General features: G+C 48.0%; 5 protein-coding genes across 5 annotated transcripts; 3 read left to right on the top strand and 2 right to left on the bottom strand.

Moving 5' to 3' along the window:
- Positions 1-758: 758 nt before the first annotated feature.
- On the top strand, positions 759-2,999 carry GGS22DRAFT_192749 (uncharacterized protein; the record flags this gene model as incomplete). The annotated part of the gene is made up of 2 exons (XM_047965305.1): positions 759-1,235; positions 1,302-2,999. 2 exons carry the CDS (start codon positions 759-761, stop codon positions 2,997-2,999), a joined length of 2,175 nt encoding a protein of 724 aa, XP_047814746.1.
- Positions 3,000-3,722: 723 nt separating this feature from the next.
- Positions 3,723-5,422, bottom strand: GGS22DRAFT_182000 (aldehyde dehydrogenase; the record flags this gene model as incomplete). The annotated part of the gene is made up of 3 exons (XM_047963919.1): positions 3,723-5,175; positions 5,266-5,307; positions 5,364-5,422. 3 exons carry the CDS (start codon positions 5,420-5,422, stop codon positions 3,723-3,725), a joined length of 1,554 nt encoding a protein of 517 aa, XP_047814745.1.
- A 936-nt stretch (positions 5,423-6,358) lies between these two features.
- GGS22DRAFT_197229 (heterokaryon incompatibility protein-domain-containing protein) lies at positions 6,359-8,836 on the bottom strand (the record flags this gene model as incomplete). Its single annotated transcript, XM_047965954.1, has 3 exons — positions 8,651-8,836; positions 7,532-8,586; positions 6,359-7,480 (listed from the first exon to the last, which is right to left on the bottom strand). The coding sequence occupies exons 1-3, from the start codon at positions 8,823-8,825 to the stop codon at positions 6,359-6,361; spliced, it is 2,352 nt and encodes a 783-aa protein (XP_047814744.1). The 5' UTR covers positions 8,826-8,836.
- Positions 8,837-12,095: 3,259 nt separating this feature from the next.
- On the top strand, positions 12,096-15,580 carry GGS22DRAFT_173747 (ankyrin repeat-containing domain protein). The gene is made up of 5 exons (XM_047962981.1): positions 12,096-13,846; positions 14,022-14,266; positions 14,347-14,606; positions 14,692-14,976; positions 15,051-15,580. Exons 1-5 carry the CDS (start codon positions 12,210-12,212, stop codon positions 15,372-15,374), a joined length of 2,751 nt encoding a protein of 916 aa, XP_047814743.1. The 5' UTR covers positions 12,096-12,209; the 3' UTR covers positions 15,375-15,580.
- A 468-nt stretch (positions 15,581-16,048) lies between these two features.
- GGS22DRAFT_173746 (NAD(P)-binding protein) lies at positions 16,049-17,124 on the top strand. The gene has a single exon (XM_047962980.1). It carries the CDS (start codon positions 16,144-16,146, stop codon positions 17,065-17,067), a length of 924 nt encoding a protein of 307 aa, XP_047814742.1. The 5' UTR covers positions 16,049-16,143; the 3' UTR covers positions 17,068-17,124.
- Positions 17,125-17,155: the final 31 nt, after the last annotated feature.

Below are 17,155 nucleotides of genomic sequence, written 5' to 3'. Positions count from 1 at the left end.
GTATTGGGGCCGGGTCTAAAATCCCTCCGCACTGCGTCTCGGTTGCATCACACAGACCATCCAATATGAGATCATTGCAGGCGCAGTGTATTCCCGTTGTGAGATGCTGCAGATGTCGTAAAACCGGAAAGATACATACATACCCGGATACACGAATCGAGTAATAAATGGGCCAGGGTTATTGGAATACCTGTAATTACCAGAATTCATACGCGTGGCAGTTGTACTACCTAATATTTCATCAACATGGTAAGGCCGTGGCTGTGCGGAACAACGTCCAGTGATGTGACCCCTTTAATATATGCACGGAGTCGGGGACGGGGTCGGAGTCGGACGCATGCCTGGGCGGCTGGGCAGCTGGGGTGGATGGTGTGGTGGTGGATACAGACAGGGGCTCTAGTGACCGATCGATGATTGATCAAGAATTCTATCCCGTCCCATATTTGGTTTAAACTCAATTCCAATCCGTCCCATGAGCAATCGAGAGAAGTCTGTTGGTAAGCCACCATTTCTTGCTTTGTAGCCTTCAACTAACATCGTATACACTATAGGCTACCTGGGTATCCATCGTGCTTAGGTAAATCCTACGTACATCCATAGTTGCCTGCCTACTTAGGGTATTTCTTAGGCCGTCGGGTATAATGAATTTATCTATTCAATCACCCCGACTAAATCCGCGACCCCGAAGAGCTCTTGCGTGTTTGCCGTGTCGAAGAAAAAAGCTTCGATGTGACCACCAACACCCTTGTAGCAATTGTATGCGATCAAGAAGCAAGACGTGCACCTATCCGAGGAATCAAGATGGTGCTGTCGACGCTACACCGCTTCCTCCTATTCGCAATGAACTTCGAAGGGAAGAGGTTACAGCTAAATCCCCGAATAGTGCTACCCTCAGCATCACTGACGAACGCGGGGTCGGGTTCGGACACGATGAGTTATCGCAGCGCGACTTGTGGCAGTCATCGTCGCTAGGCTCCCTTGCCCTCACGGTACCTCCGGGAAGTAACATCGACTCGGCAGAAGCAACCTCTGCTCCCAGCAGCTCTCTCATGCGAGAGGCGCAAAGAACATCTCATGTCAACAGCGACAATACCCCGATGAACAGCCAGCCAAATATTTCCGGTCTGCGTACAGCTTCTAACATATCCCCGTATATGGACACGTATCCAATAAGCGGTTTGATAGTGAAGAAGCGCTATGTCTCCCCGACGCATTGGCTGTTCTGCTCCACGCTGGTATTACAAATCTAGTACCCCAGTTTCGAGACATGGCCCTCCCTTGCCTACTAACGCGTTGAATAGTCACCCCATGCTTTGGATTGGCTTGATCAGCAGGTCAAAAGCCAAGGGAGAATTTGGCAGGATATAATGACATGCAAGCTGCTCTGTAGATCGATCAAAGCCGGACGGGTTATCCCGTGGACGCAAGGGCAGTATGGCGGGAGCTTACCGGCGAAGAACGTCGCGGACAAGTTATTGGATGCATATTTACGTACATCGGAATCCGTCTACCGGATCATCCATGTCCCTACATCCAAGCGCGCATATGATGCTTTATGGGAAAACTCGGGTCTGGCAAGTTCGGCACATGTGGTCCAGCTGCAGCTTTGTCTCGCCATCGGCGCTTGCTTCCATGACGACGTTTTCTCGTTACGTCCACAGGCGCAGCAGTGGGTGAGAGAAGCAGAACATTGGCTGATAGCGTCAGGGAAGCTTCGGGCAACCGTCTTCGACGTTCAAACGATGTGTTTATTACAACTGGCTCGGCAAACTTCCCAGCATCTACCAGAACATCAGGTCTGGGCCAGCTCCGGTGCCTTGATAAGGGCCGCTATGTCCGTCGGGCTTCATCGGGACCCGACGAAGCTGCTGAGCATGCCTATTCCAGAAATCGAGATGCGACGACGTCTATGGGCAACGATTATGGAGCTCTCCTTGGACTCTTGCATTGATGCGGGGGGCCCTCCCATGTTATCGTCCGACGATTTCGACTGTATTTTGCCTTCAAACTTGAACGATGATGAATTGGATCTTGACAGCGGCGAGAAGATTGCGCCACGTGATCCAACAGAGTATACCGATACATCAATCCAGATTGCATTAGGTCGTACCCAGGCCATAAGACTCTCCATCGCCAAGTATATTAATTCTGTAAGGGTGAATCATTCTCCCGAGGAGACGACGAGACTTACTTCCGAACTCATGAGCGAGTATCGCTCCTTAGCAAGACACTTACACTCACTAAATCCACCACCTACCAAGTTCCAACAACAATATTGCGAATTCGTACTTACCCGCTACATATTTGCCCTCCATGTGTCCTACATGCCCCGTGCTATGAAAGACCCGGCCAAATTTTACCGCTCTCGGACTCTTTGTATGGACACAGCTCTGAGATTCGCATCCTTCTTTCTCCCGCTCACATCCTCTCTCCAAGACCCTCTCATAGCAACCATGCATGAAATCCTCCCTTTCGAAGAACACAGTAGCGATTTCGTCCGTCTTCTGATCTGCGGCGGCGGTCCCTTCAGATCGATACCTTGGAAAGCCTTCACGATCATCGCAGCAGACCTAGCGGCGATGCTACATCAAGCAAACGATACTTCCCCGTGGATGACCGTAGTGCCGTTCAACCAAACGCAAAGCGGCAACAGAATTCGCAGCATCGAGCTAATCACATTGCTTCGGGAAGCGGTGAAGTTAACGAAGAAACGCATCCACGCCGGCCACACCAATGTCAAAGATATCGTCTGGGTTAACGTAAACCTCGCCGGGATAGAGGCGGCGATGGAAGGCACTTCATCTGAGCAGGCTATGGATGCGAAGGGCAAGGAAACCTTGAGCGAAGCTATCGGCCTTTTTCAGGAGATGGCCGGCACAGGGACTGTTTCTTGGGACGACCCCCCTAGCTCGAGAGACGAAAGACTTTTAGCTGCTAGTGAGTTTTGGTCTATGGGATTTGCTGGTAGTATAGATTGGGATACTGATGTAGGTTGTTGAAGCGGCGTTCACGATTTAAAAAAAAAAGGTGAGCCTTGGAAAATAGTACCTAGATTAATACTGTATATAGGGCTACATCAGCTGTATTTTTAACGCTCGATGCCCTGTAAGAGTAGGTGATTTAGCGCTGTTCAGTCTAGGTACTTTTGCCGACAATGGCTCGACAACGGCTACGAAGTGTATATCTTCATTTCAATGAGTAAATGTTATATCTTTCAATTCACTATAGAAAGCGCTTCAGTCCAATTCAGGTCTAATTACATTAATTACACTGTAAATACGATTATAATTATTGATGAACAGTTGTTGAAAAGAATAGGGGATTCTATAATTTAATTGGTCGAGGCCTTCCACTGAAAGCATACGCTAAAGTCCTTGTAAAGTGTCGTGCTGAATATCCCTGGAGGTAGCGCTAGGGCCCTTAGCTCCCTATTCTTACAGGGGATTCAGCAATGGAATAAAATAAGGTGACAGCGAAAACGCCACCAATCAGGTCCTCGTGGAATCAAATGAACATGGATTTAATTTGATTGGAGGTCAGTCTAAGATGAGGTAAATGGGATCCGTATTACTGATGATTTACAATGTTGAAAAGCTTATAGAATTCGAGTATGCAGCCCGGCAATGGTCCAGGGGTCCAGGGGGACCTCCCCTGATGAATGATTAATTTTATTTGCCACACCACATAAGACCTCAATTATATACCGAGGTACGATACAACAATCAGCCATATCTCACAGAACCGGCCCCGACCTTGAACCAGTCATCCGTAACAAGAGACTCGTCGGTTGAGGCATAGTTGATAATGGTACTCTTAGTTGTCGTATACGCATTATACGCATCAATCCCATTTTCACTTCCGACACCGCTCGACGACTTCGCACCTCCCCATGGGCTACTTGGGTCATTTCGATGATGCGTGTTAACCCACGTTATTCCAGCATCGATCTGTTCAGACACGCGGAAAGCCTGTGCGAGATCTTGGGTCCAGAGGCCGGCTCCGAGTCCGAATTCGCTATCGTTAGCCAACCTTAGGGCCTCTTCTTCCGTCTTGAAAGGGACAACCACGATAACAGGCCCGAACGCCTCCTCGCGCCAAATACGTGTTGAGAGAATGCTGTCTGCCTCACTTGACACAAGGATCGTTGGTGGATAGAAGTACCCTTTGGAGAAGTCTGTCCCATCAAGTGAACTCACGCCTCTCATCCTGCTTCCTCCTACTACCGTTCTCGCCTTACCACTAAGAACAGCCTCGTCAACCAACGCCTCAACATTGCCAAGTTGTTTCGCTGAGATCAACGGCCCCATCGAGGATTCCGGGTTACACGGAGCACCCATGCGTTGAGTGATGAATTCCGTCTTCGTCCTCAACGCATCCAACAACCGCGGCAATATCTTCTCATCAACAATGATCCTCGTACTTGCAATGCAAGTCTGCCCACTCGCGATAAAACTTCCAAAAGCAATCCCGTTGACAGCCAACTGCACATCCGCCGACTCAAACACAACCAGTGGCGCCTTCCCCCCCAACTCCGCCGTATACCTCGCCAAATTCGCCCCCACAATCCCGCCAATCGCCCGTCCCGCCACCGTACCCCCCGTGACATCTACCTTCCTCACCACGGGATCGCTCACAAGCGCCTTCCCCGTAACCCCGCCATACCCAGGCAAAACACTAAACACACCATCCGGAACCCCCGCCTCCTTCAAAATCCGTCCTAACATTAACGTCGACAACGGCGTCAACTCGCTCGGCTTCACAATAACACTATTCCCTGCCGCCAGCGCCGGAGCCAGTTTCTTCACCGCGATGAGAAGCGGATGGTTAAACGGGGTAATCTGTACCACGACCCCCAAAGGCACGCGTTGGAGGAAATTATGCAGTTTCCCCGTCGTGGGCAGCACGGGCTGTTCCTCGACGCGGAGGAGCGCGGCGTAGTACTTGAACCAGCGCACGAGCGACGGCACCTGCGCGGTCATCTCACGGGTCGCGCGACCCGTCTGCCGGACCTCGAGAGCGATGAGGGAGGGGAGAGCGGCAGTGAGGAGGGTGGCGCATTGGTCTAAGACGTCTGCGCGGTGGTGGCGGGGGGATTTGGACCAGATGCCTGATTTGAAGGTTTTTTGCGCCAGGGCGATTGTGTGTGAGACGTCGGAGGGGGAGGCTGCGTGGCAGCTGGTGAGGAGGGGGTTTGTTAGATTATATTTATCTGAGCGTGAAGGTATGCATTGATGTATTGACTGGGCGGAGTCTAGGAGGACTCACTGCGCGAAGATCTCCCCGGTTGCGGGATCTTCGATCGGTATCCTGATGAATTGTCAGTTTCGCGCATCTATTCTGTTGGGTCGGATCTCAAGACTCACAACTCCTCTTCGCCCGGCTTCTCTTCGCCTGCAACCCACATCAAATACGTTTCTGCCATGTTGACCAATCCCGGATCCCCCTTATCAAAACTCAAAACTCTATAGAAGAGGGATATGATTCGATATAGTTAAGATGTAATATCTACCTAGGTATTAAGTCAGGAACAGGAAGTCTATCTTCGCAAAGCTCCGCACCGGCGCCAAATGTCATCGGACTTGTCCGTAGTCATCATGTGACTTTAGTCTGCCCAAAATATTACCTTCCTACTTTTCTAATTCTATTTACGAAGATTTTCTTGCCTGAAAAACTCAGGTGAAAGAGAAAATAGATACAGACCGTTTAGAAGGGCTTGCAAACGACCGATGCGTGTTCTTTATCACGATATTTAACCCACAAGAGCTATCCCCTGAACGATATGTTCAGTCTAGAACCCCCATCTGAGTTTGCGGGGTTTCCTGAATGAGCACTTTGAGGGATAGCTCATATCTAGCACCTCCAAATCAATTCAACCTTGAAACTTAGGGCGAGCTTAAGTACTGTAATTACCACTAAATTCCCTGCAATTCACTGCTGTTCAGGGCTCACTATTCAACAACAGCTCAGCAATGGCTCAACAACATCTACTAATATTCGATATTGATAGAATCTATGTCATTCAATTCTCTTTTGAAATTACATATTTCAAGCAAGGTTTCATTTTATTTACTACATTGTAGGTATAATGATAACACTTTGATTCAAGCTGTTGTTTAAGACGTCGCTGAGATAGTGGCACTGAAAGGCTCACTATAGTTGGCCACTAACCCCATTTACGATTGAGGCGCTGAATAGCGCAAAGTCTCTTGCGCTTATAGGGGATTTAGCGATAAAGATATAGTGCGTTTACTGGAACCCGTTTTTTCTACTTGACAGTTTTAAGTATTTCACACCCATGGGAGATTATCTCCATTCTCATTATCATTAATCATCAAGTTCGCGAAGCCGTATAATCCACCTATACTAAGTCGAAGATTTCCTTTCCGAGTCCTTTTTCCTGTACTTTCGTCAAAGCTTGCCCATTCATATGTCCTGAAAGGAAACATTCCCCCACAAAGTGATATCTTTTCCCATCTATAGTTGTTTCTCCAGCTACTTTCTCGTCCCCAGGACCCGGATTGACCTCTCTCAGTATATAGAGAACGGGACCACCATATAAAAGCACGACAATATCTCCGGGCCGCGCGTTATGCGGACACAATCCGTAACACTGTTCGCCGAGCTCGTCGGTTACGAAGAAACAGGGGCTTAGGCATGGGACATATGGAATAGACCCTTTGAAGCCGCGGGAATGATACGTATAGTGCCTGGCTAGGAAGTTCTGGATTGCTTCCTTGAGTTTCTGGGCATCTTGACCATCTGTACCAGGCAACAAAAATCTTCCGGAACTAGCAGGATCGAATACCTTCATGAATGCATCCCTAAGTTCGTTAGGCTGGTCAGGGAAAGCCCAAATTGGAAAAGGTTCGATCTTGGTGACCGTACATAAACGATGGCCGCTAAGTTGTAGTATGTGTGGGGTTTTCGAGATATCTGGCGAGTTTACAAGTTCGACGTCTGGTATAGTTGATCCGCTGGCTTGATATGGGGCATCCCGAGACAGTCCCAGAATAAAGCTGGCCATCCTATCATCTCCCACGGGCCAGAAACACCATGAAGGATACTCGAGTGTTTTCAGCTCTGGTGGTTCTCCGTAGTATAGCTGTTGCCAACTCCGACCCTTAAGTGTATGGATAGCCGATAGGATCCTGAGCGATCGGTGCGTGCAGATCCACCAACGAACAAAGTCTGTAAAGACTTGAAGAGGAGTTTTGGAGTAGTCTACTCTAACGCGAGGGGAAAGCGTTACATCCTTTGACTCCTTACTAAATTGAAGGAGCGCAAACAGTTTGTCTCGAAGGTCGGTGGCTTTCAAACTATGGGCTTTGATAAGAATCTCGAGGATCCCTTCCGAGGCCATGAGGTGGGGTCCTTGACTTGTCTCTCCAAGCTGCACGATACTGAACCATATCGACGGTACGATTGCGGATCTTAGAACACCAGTTGGTTGATTACTACCTTTCACAAGAGCTGAGCCTAACTTTTCAACTTGCAGAAGACGTATAATCGAGTAGACCACTGGCTAAGCTACCTCATCGAATCCGCACCGGAAAACCGCACTTCTCGCATTTGAAATCTCTTGAAGAACCCACGTTCGTCTGAACCAGTCGAACTCACACGAATTCCAATCTATCGTGTAATTAATCAAGTTCTGAATCTCGGCATTGATTATCTTCGACTCAAATTGTTCTCTTTCTTCAGACGTGTATGTTTTCGACACATCGTATTCGTCTTCAAAACGCTTTTCTATTCTTCGTAAAGTTGAAAGAGACTTCTTTCTTATTGGTGAATTAACATTAGATCCCAGCCATACGACGACACGGGTAGCTTCTGTATAGATGGAAGGCATCGACGCGACCTGATGAGATCGTTCTTTGAAGTTAGTTTGGTCGATACAGACCGCATCAGCCCACAAGTTACGTGGTGGTCCGCTCTCGGGTCTCAGATGCTTCAAAGCTTCATACAGGTTCGAAGTAATGGCCATATCGTGTGCAAGGCCTTCCGAATTTTCCAATGGTTCCCGTACTTGAATCGTCTCTTCCGTACGAAGATCACCCCAACAATACGATAGAGCTTCATATGCGTCATGACCAGGATCATCTAATGAGACGGTCATGATACTACAGATTAGAGGGTCTTCGAAATTCCCCGGATATAGCGAAAGAACACGAGTCTGTCGATGAGCCTCCTCTAGGGGTTTGTAGATGCCGAGTCTATCCGCCCTAGGCGAAATCTGCAGATGTGCGATTTCACTCGATAGATCCTTTCCTTGGTCGTGAAAGACGCCTTCTACCTTGGCTTCGATTTCATAAACGTAATTGGTCCATAATTGAAGCCTTGCTACCGGAAAAATCTGTATGGTGTCACCTCCCCGGGTAGATTGCAACCATGCGCACCGAGTTTTATCATCAGATTCCACATTCCAGATATTTTCATGTCGACGTGGCTCTAAAACCGCATGTGCGTTCATCTGGAAGATGAAAGATCTAACTCGATCATGGCATGATGGCGTGATGACGACAATGTCAAAGTACGTATTCGACCTCTCATACGTGCCTCCGTATCTGTCTTTCTCGTCGCTCCAACCTGGTCCTCGGAGTCAGTTGATCAACCACCAATCGTTATGGAGAATGTTTTGGTTAAATTAGACCTTGATCGTGCGACACAGTAGATATCGTCACCCTGGTAACTGAACTCGCTAGCTTGGGGATTTGAATCTCGATGTACGGTTGTCGAGGGCAGCATTCTCCGACTTCCAGACGGTCCGACCTCTTTGCGGAGGCTATCCACCTTCTCCCGTCTTCAATAATACTAAGATTTGTCATGTCGATCTGGTTCTTCTCATTTACATATTCTCTATTGAACTTCGCATTGAATTTCTTTGTTTTCTTCTCTCGAGAGGGGCTCCCCCACGGTTACAATTAGGCAGCATTGGATGCTAATTTGGTATCATGCATCGTGAAGATTATTAGGTTAGCGCAGTGAGGAATTGGTCCGAACCCCTGTCGCTATTTTGATATATTTGCACCGGATATAGGATTATCACGGTCGGATATTACTTATAGGGTGGAGAGTTTCTTCGGAGTAAAGAGTGATTGACTGAAGAATTGGGGGAGAATCCTTCAACCAGGACTTATAACCTTAGGCGTCAAGACAGCGCATGTAGGTAGGCTCTTGATAGGTAAATGGCCCCGAATACATACCTAAATGATGTTATTTAGGTAATTATTGTATGCATGATGCTGAGCATCGAATTGATCCGATTGCTTCAGCGAGTAAGTCCTAGATGGTATACACCAGAGGTCTCGTTAAAACTTACTAAGAAAGATCGTGAGTTTATTTCATCAAGAAGCTTAGACTCAAAATATTCAAGGGTTGAGAATGATTGATCAACTATTATCAACAATATTGATCGCCTGATCTTGAAAATCCCGGAATATCATTTATGAAAGTTGAAACATGACGAAGTCTTCAAGTCAACGACAACATGTCAGGGGGCTGATAAGAGATTCGAATCTCCAATGCGAGTGATCTACCCCTTACCAGCATTATAAACCATGGAATAAACCCCATATCCACTCTTTGACCCATCCATAAAGAACCCATTATTGGAAATCATTTCAAACGATCCAATCTGCTTCGTCAAATCCAACGATCACACTTAAGCTCGTGTGCTACGCAGCACAGCGTATTTAAGTGCCCGTCTCTAGACAAACACGATAGAATGGCCCATTAGTTATGACCCTAACCTGATAATTATCTAGTATCTGTGTAGGGCAGTATGATAAACGCAACATACGCAACATGGTTCGATCGTTCAGTATTATCAGGGACAGAGCAGAGACATGCACCTGCATATGTAGCGAAACATGCCTAGATGCAAGAGAAGCAGAATGATGTAAGTCGATCTCCCGTTCGAGACTCGTTCGAGATTAGCCAGCAGCTGATAGGTGGGGCATAAGTGACCGGGGCTATATAAAAAAAGTGTAGCTAAAGTCTAGGATATTCGTCAGCAGAATCGCACATATTAGGAAAAGTTGAAAAAGACAAACATGGAACACCATAGATTCTCGTTAGCCTACCCGACCCGGCTACCAAGAATACTAAGTATGTACCTAGTATCGTACTACTTGAGATGCATACCAAGCAGGTACCCAGAGTAGAAGATAGTAGAATGATAACTGAAGCTGTCTCGTACGAAGCCGAAGACGCGAATCTTCATTATACAAGTGCCTATATAAGTACCAGGTAGGCAATGGTATATGTTGATCTATAATATAAATATATATGTTTATATACAGCTCTTCGTATTCATCTAATTATGATATCTTCGTACGTTGGAATAAAAGAAAACAAGATGAAAATACTGACCATACCTCCCAGTACGTAACATGATCAAATCGAATGTCCTCGTCAACCCCTCCATCCCCGAATCCCAAATCCCAAATCCGACCTTGCACAGACTAAAGAAATCCGAGGGAACGGTCCAATCTATTTTTCCAATCTATTTTCCGTAGATCAAGAAAGAGGCTCGCGTAAAAAATCTTCAGATACTATCCTGTGTTTGTATCGGGTACGTACGTTCACGATGTAACAAACTGAGCCTCGGCAAGACCCTCATACGGACGACTAACAAACCGCTTAGAGCGATTGAAGAGGACTAACAGTCTCTTTGCTATCACGTTAGACCATTGTTGGCTAAGTTCTTCCAAAGAAAATACGCAAGTGGGCAACCTGCAGTGTAGCGCTTTGACTCTAGATATTAGAATGGGGGGGAATTGAAAACGAGACGGGGTGGATCCGTCCTTAGACTCTTAGAGAAGCTATTTACTATGTAAAATCTGGACTAACGCTTCCATAAGCAGTAAATAATTACCGAAAATTCTAGCCTTTCAATATATGCCAAGACACCGGTGCCATCAGGTCCGGGCTCGGGTCTTAAGCCGGTGCATGCTTAGCGCGATAGGAAAATGGTTAGGCTGGAGTCTCGGCTCCCGTCTCCTGGAATTTGACCTAAGCAGAAAGTCTAGGGTTATGTCCTTTTTTTCTACCCTCTATCTCGTTGTTGATTATGATTTACTATCGTATATACTACGTCAGGTAATCACTACTCTTAGCTGAAACCGACTAAGTAGCGTAGTACGGCCAACCCCAGACATAAACATGTATCTCTGTTGGCTGAGGCCTTGGGTAAGTTGGGTTTTCAGTGGGCAGAACATTGGTGTTTACCTAGGTAGATTTTGATTTGGTATTAGGTAGGTATTAGGTATGTAAGCTCTCCGGTTCACCATTCGGGGCCTCAAAACAGCCTTCAATAGTCGCGGGGTCTCCGTATGCTATATCACAATAGTTTTAACCCTAGCTTCGATCTACGCATAGTATGGACGGTTGCTATAGTGCATCGTATCTTGCTTACCTAGGTAGGCCCGCGTTGAAAATCGCCACGTGGGACCCCAGCGGGTACTATTCAATGGAGTATCGCGCAGGTACCTCTCTCGAGTAAATTACTAAGCTCGTCTTGATATCTTCGCTCGGGCTACAACGGCGTAGGATGTACCGTATGCATGTATGTAGGTAGGATACGTAGTCGTCGATTAGATCTCGGTAGTGACTGAGCATCTTCAGCTTGCTTGGGTGGGTGGAGTGGCCTAAGCACGTAGGGTATCAGGGGTAGACAAGTCTATGCAAGCATCGGAGACTACGGCACCAGTAAACCTGGTAGATTCCCTTGATCCGATCGGTGGATGAACTGAAGTCATGCAGGCCTTATCCTTGAGGTCTAGGGAGCAAACCTGTATCGAAGACGAACTAGTCAGCCGCATTGACTGGTCGAAGACGAGGAGTTCGCGAATAGCAAACTGTCGATGAGCTACCATCGGGCTGAGATGAGGTTGTTTGGTACGCTAGATTTCCATCATAGCGCTTGCATACAAAGTGCTCCATTTCCATGCTCCATTCTGTGCCTAACCGAAGATCCACACGAGCTGAGAATTAGATCACTGGCGCGGTCGATCACATCACATAAATATATCATGCCCAGCTGTTTTCCGACGACGGTCCCAGAGTTCTGTTTCAAGATTTCGTTCTTCCCCAACCCAACACTTCCTCCTACTGCTAGGTAGGGCTGTAGGAACACGCGACGTAAACCATTGCAGGTCTTAAGACCACCCGAATAAGATAGCGATTCGACTTTTGAGTGGTCAGTCATCATGGCCCCCTCTATCGAATCGGTAGTTGCCCAATGCCATAAGGCAACGGTCCTTGGCAACAAGATATCCATTCACATGCTCGAGTATGTGGGTACCGTCGAGAAGCATGGGCACCAATTCGACGAGTTAGCGCACGACTTTCTAGAGACGTGCCGAATAATGTGGTCGCTCGAGGCCGGTTTGACCGAGTTCTCAAGGAGCAATCAGAGATTTCCGGCGGAGATGATTACGGAGCTTGAGAAGAAGTTTAGGGCCACCAACACGGATTTCCAGGTGCTGGATCACATGTTGACCCGCCTTCTGGAATATGAAAAGAAGGGCACGATGGGAAAGATTCAGAAGGGATGGCGCAAGATGTTCGCCGATAACGACGTCGAGAAGATGAGAGACAACTTGGCGAAGACCCGAGAGGCTCTAAGGATGAGCTCCCTCGTCTTTCAATGGTCTCTCGGAGATGCCAAGATCGATGAGTCGGTTGGCATTGGCTACACGGGTTTAGCTGCTGCGCTAGACCGAATGGATAGAGGAAAGACTGTAGCGGGTATCACGAAACTGAAGTCTCTCAACAGTCCGAATAGTGGCGTCAGTCACCAAGCAGACGAGGTCCCGGCTGTTTGGCCGTTACCGCCACAGCCTATAACTCACAGCAAAGGCTCGATAACGGATCATTCCTCTACTAGGGAACATCCCTCGCTTAGGGATCACTCTTCTCTTGGAAGGCGCGAAGAAACCATTCAAAATCCGGGAGTTCAGCTTCTTCCCGAAATACAGCGCGAGCCTTCACTATCTAACTATACGATCGGCAGCGGATCTTCCTCCCGTGGTGCGCGGGAACGCGTGATGTCGACGGCTGAGACCCTGGATCGATCTCTTGTACAAAGTACAGTTGCTTCGGGTTCGGGTCACATTACGGAGGTGGACACCCTTGTAGAAGAGATGGACTCGTTCGACCCGTATAAGGTTATCCGTCTGAAGGCCGATCCTCTTACTATGCCCCGATGGAGTCCGCGAAATACTTCCGGGGCGGATACTCCCGCGCTGAGAGAATCATTAATCTCTGCCGTGGATACGAGCAATCACAAGTTGTTAGAACAGCTTCTTGACCGAGGTGTCTCCCCTAATAATGGCCCCGACGCCCATATCCTAAACCACGCTATTCTACGCCACGACTCCGAGGCTGTTCGTATCTTATTACTCTTCGGAGCCGACCCTAACGCCCCGGACACCCGGAACGTAACCCCCTTATACCTATCCGTAGAAGAATCGTTCCGAGAAGCCGTAATCATGTTGATGAAGTATGGTGCGGATGCGAACTCGACAGCCGGACCGGAATCCGAGTCACCGTTCGCCATGTCAGTTCTCGAAGACAAGTTTGATCTTGCCCGCATTCTTCTCACCTATGGAGGCGACGTCAACCACATCTTGGCTAATGGAGATACTGCATTATTAGCAGCTATCATTAAGAAGCGAACTAGGAGGATAATTGACATGCTTCTTGAGTATGGTTCAGATGCCAACGTCAAGAACAGGGAAGGACACACGCCCCTTTTCGAGGCTATTAACTCCAACCGTCTGGATGTTGTTACTAGCCTTTTGGATCACGGCGCCAATCCCAACCTCCCAGGACCAAAACATATGGTACGTCTAAATTTACCCGATCGATTTCCCAATCTCCCTTCAGTCTGATCACTAACTTGTTTGTAGTAAGTTCCATTTGAAACTCGAAAGTTTTTCGTGAGCCAAAGCTTTTATGGCTGAGTCACACGAACTCAATTCCTCTTTGTATAACGGTAACTAACGTGTAGCACACAGGTTGTGGCCGGCGGCTGGAGCACCTCGCATCCTCGAAGTATTGCTTGCTCGTGGTGCTGATCCTAAGAAAGCCCCTGGAATTATGGAATTGGCAACTTCCATCAATAACAAAGAATCCGTCCGAGTGTTACTCAAAGCAGGTGTTGATCCCAATGCTAAGAAGGATGGCATCTATACACCACTCTGCTCATCCATTCGAGATAACCGTGCCGACATCTTCGAGCTACTTCTCGCTAATGGTGCAGGTAAGTCCCTAGCCCCTAATTGTATTGTCATTTTATGCGACTTCAAGATATTCGAGGCTAACGAGATCGCTTTCGAATAGACCCCAACACACCCAGCGCTGAATATCCTGCGTTTAAGTGCGTGACGCATTACCGAACGCAATACCTAGCACCATTGGTAGCTGCGGGCGCCGACTTGAACTCCCCCAAAGGTATCCTAGAAACCGCAGTTCAGTGCAAGAACGTCGAGGCACTTTACTGGTTACTCGACACCGGAAAGGTTTCGCCCAACGACAAGACCCCCAAAACCGGTGCCACACCCTTGACTACGGCGATCCGTGAGAACCGTGCTGACTTAGTGGTAAGGACTTCTAGAAAACAAGAGATTCTCTCTTTTCCCACCAGAATACCAGTGACGAGTTGCTAATAAGACTGGCGCCGAACAGGACTTCCTCCTATCTCGCGGCGCCGACCCTAACGTCCGAGGAGAGAACTGGCCGGTCTGCATGGCCGTGCGCCAACCTATGATTTTGAAGCGTCTGTTACCAGCATTGGCTGAACCACGCGCTTTCAAGGGTGTGATGGAGATGGCTGTTGTAGCCAACCAGTTGGAAAGCATCAAGTTGCTTTTGAAGGCTGGTGTGAGTGTGGAAGACCGTAACGGAGGTGTCTTCTCGCCGTTGACGACGGCTATCCGTGAAGACCGCAAGGAAATTGTGCACTTCTTACTAGTAAGACCATCCTCCCTAGAAGATGAACCCATCGAAATGAAGCTGGATGTGAGACTAACATAATTGTGATATAGGAGGAGGCCAATGCCGATGTCAACTCACCTGGCGAACATTTGCCAATTGTAAAGGCCCTACGACGACTTCACGGAGCAGACACGGAGATCGTCGAATTATTACTAAACTACGGCGCGGACCCGAACAAGATCTACCGCGGCCACAACGCCTACATCCAGGCCATCGAGAACGGTGACTCTGCCGTGCTCAAGCTCATGATAGATAAGGCCGGTGTCGACCTAAATGCTAAGGACGATTCTGGAATGACGATAGTCGAGATTGCCGAGCACCGGGGTTGGGAAGAGGGTAAGCAGCTATTGTTAGCTGCGAAGCAACCAGTATAGGGACAACTGAACCTAGTGTTGAATACCGCTCATTGATTGATTCCCTTTGTTTATATCTAATACTTCTGATATCCATTGTCTTATAAGGTCGGTTTAGGTAAATGTATGATAAACGACGGCTGGTGATGACAAATATATCATAATCCAAACAGAGGTTCTATTTGTCTGCTATATATTGGCCCGTGACCCAGGCGTCTGAGATTACCTATAGCTTAATGACAAAACATCTTGAAGTTATTTCGATCGCGTGGTGAATTAGACAACTTGAGCACAGAACTGTGGAAGCTCGAATAATGCTTAATAAGCACATCTTGAGTGTATTACAAAGCATTTGTGTAACTACCCCTTTTACCCCCTTTCTTGTTTCCAGTGACTGGATATAATTCATAAACATACAGTATGGCTTCTACACTAAGAGGATTCGTATAAATTATTGATCAGAATAGGCAGATTTGGACTGAATTGTCAATTCTAGAGACGGACGTAGCAGCATTTATAAATTACGTAAGCAGTATATTCGCAACGTAAGGGGGAAGAGGCCATGGCCAATACCTCTCAATCACAATATAATGGATGCCGAATGATATTGTAAGCGTAATTATCGACCCGAAGGATGAGGGCATAATGCGACATGACGATATACGAATCGGACATAAGTTATGATATTACGCCGAGCCCCGAATGCCATTATTAATGATCCCATCCAGTACAATACTCACATCTCTTCCTTCCATGTCAATATCCCAAACCAAATACCCCATCCAGCACCATGTTAGTTCTTGTTACTGGTGCTACGGGCAACATCGGCCGTTATGCCATTACCAGCCTCCTTGCTAGAGGCCACCAAGTCCGGATCCTCGCTCGCAACGCTTCTTCTAAGCTATCACCCGATATCCTCTCTCGCCTAGAAGGTATCGTGCATAGTACTGGCTATGACGACATCAACTCTTTAAACCGTGGTTGCGCCGGCGTCGATGCCATCATCAACGCTTACAGTGGGAGACCAGAACTCACGCTCGAAGGCCAATTACTCCTACTCCGCGCAGCAGAGCGAGCCGGCGTAAAGAGATTCGTCGCAGCATGTTGGAGCTACGATTGGACTGCACTTCAGCTCGGGCAGCACGAGAGTTACGACCCCTTCATCGCCTTCCACAACCACGTCGAGTTGACATCAACCATCCGACCGATCTACATCCTCAACGGTGTCTTTGCCGAAGTGCTCTTTGCCACTCCCGGCCACGGCGACTTCACGCCTCAGAATCACGGCTGTTGGGACCCGCAGGGTAAGAGGCTCGAGATATGGGGGACCGGCAACGAACCTTGGCATTGGACTACCGAGAAAGATGCGGCCGAGTTTGCGGTCGAGATCGTTCAGAGAGACGACGCAGCTGAAGGGGGGTTCTGGCGTCTTTGCTCGGGCGTGAACACCCTAAGGGAGATCGCCACTGCGTATGAAGCTGTTAGAGGGATCAAATTGGACGTTGAGGTTATGGGAACTGTAGAAGAGCTGAGAAAGAGAGCGCTGCAGGCGAGAAGCGAGGGATCTCGACGGAACTTTTGGTCTTATATTGGTTGGTTCTATCAGCTCTTCACTGTGGATGGGACGTGGACCCTGAAGACGCTCGATAATGAGAAGCTAGGGTTGCGGACTACAACTCTCCAGGAATTTCTGCTGCAGAATCCGTCTATCTAGCGCCTGGTTAAATACATACTCTAAAGGGCTGACTCACATGACGGGGACCTAGTAGGCAGCTCATGTATGAGAAGGCTTTCATCATATG

This window comes from Annulohypoxylon maeteangense, assembly GCF_022496945.1.
Source record: "Annulohypoxylon maeteangense strain CBS 123835 unplaced genomic scaffold GGS22scaffold_22, whole genome shotgun sequence".
Classification (NCBI taxonomy): Eukaryota; Fungi; Ascomycota; class Sordariomycetes; order Xylariales; family Hypoxylaceae; genus Annulohypoxylon; species Annulohypoxylon maeteangense.
Note: the sequence above shows the minus strand (reverse complement) of the source record. Positions and strands in the feature narration are given on the sequence as shown.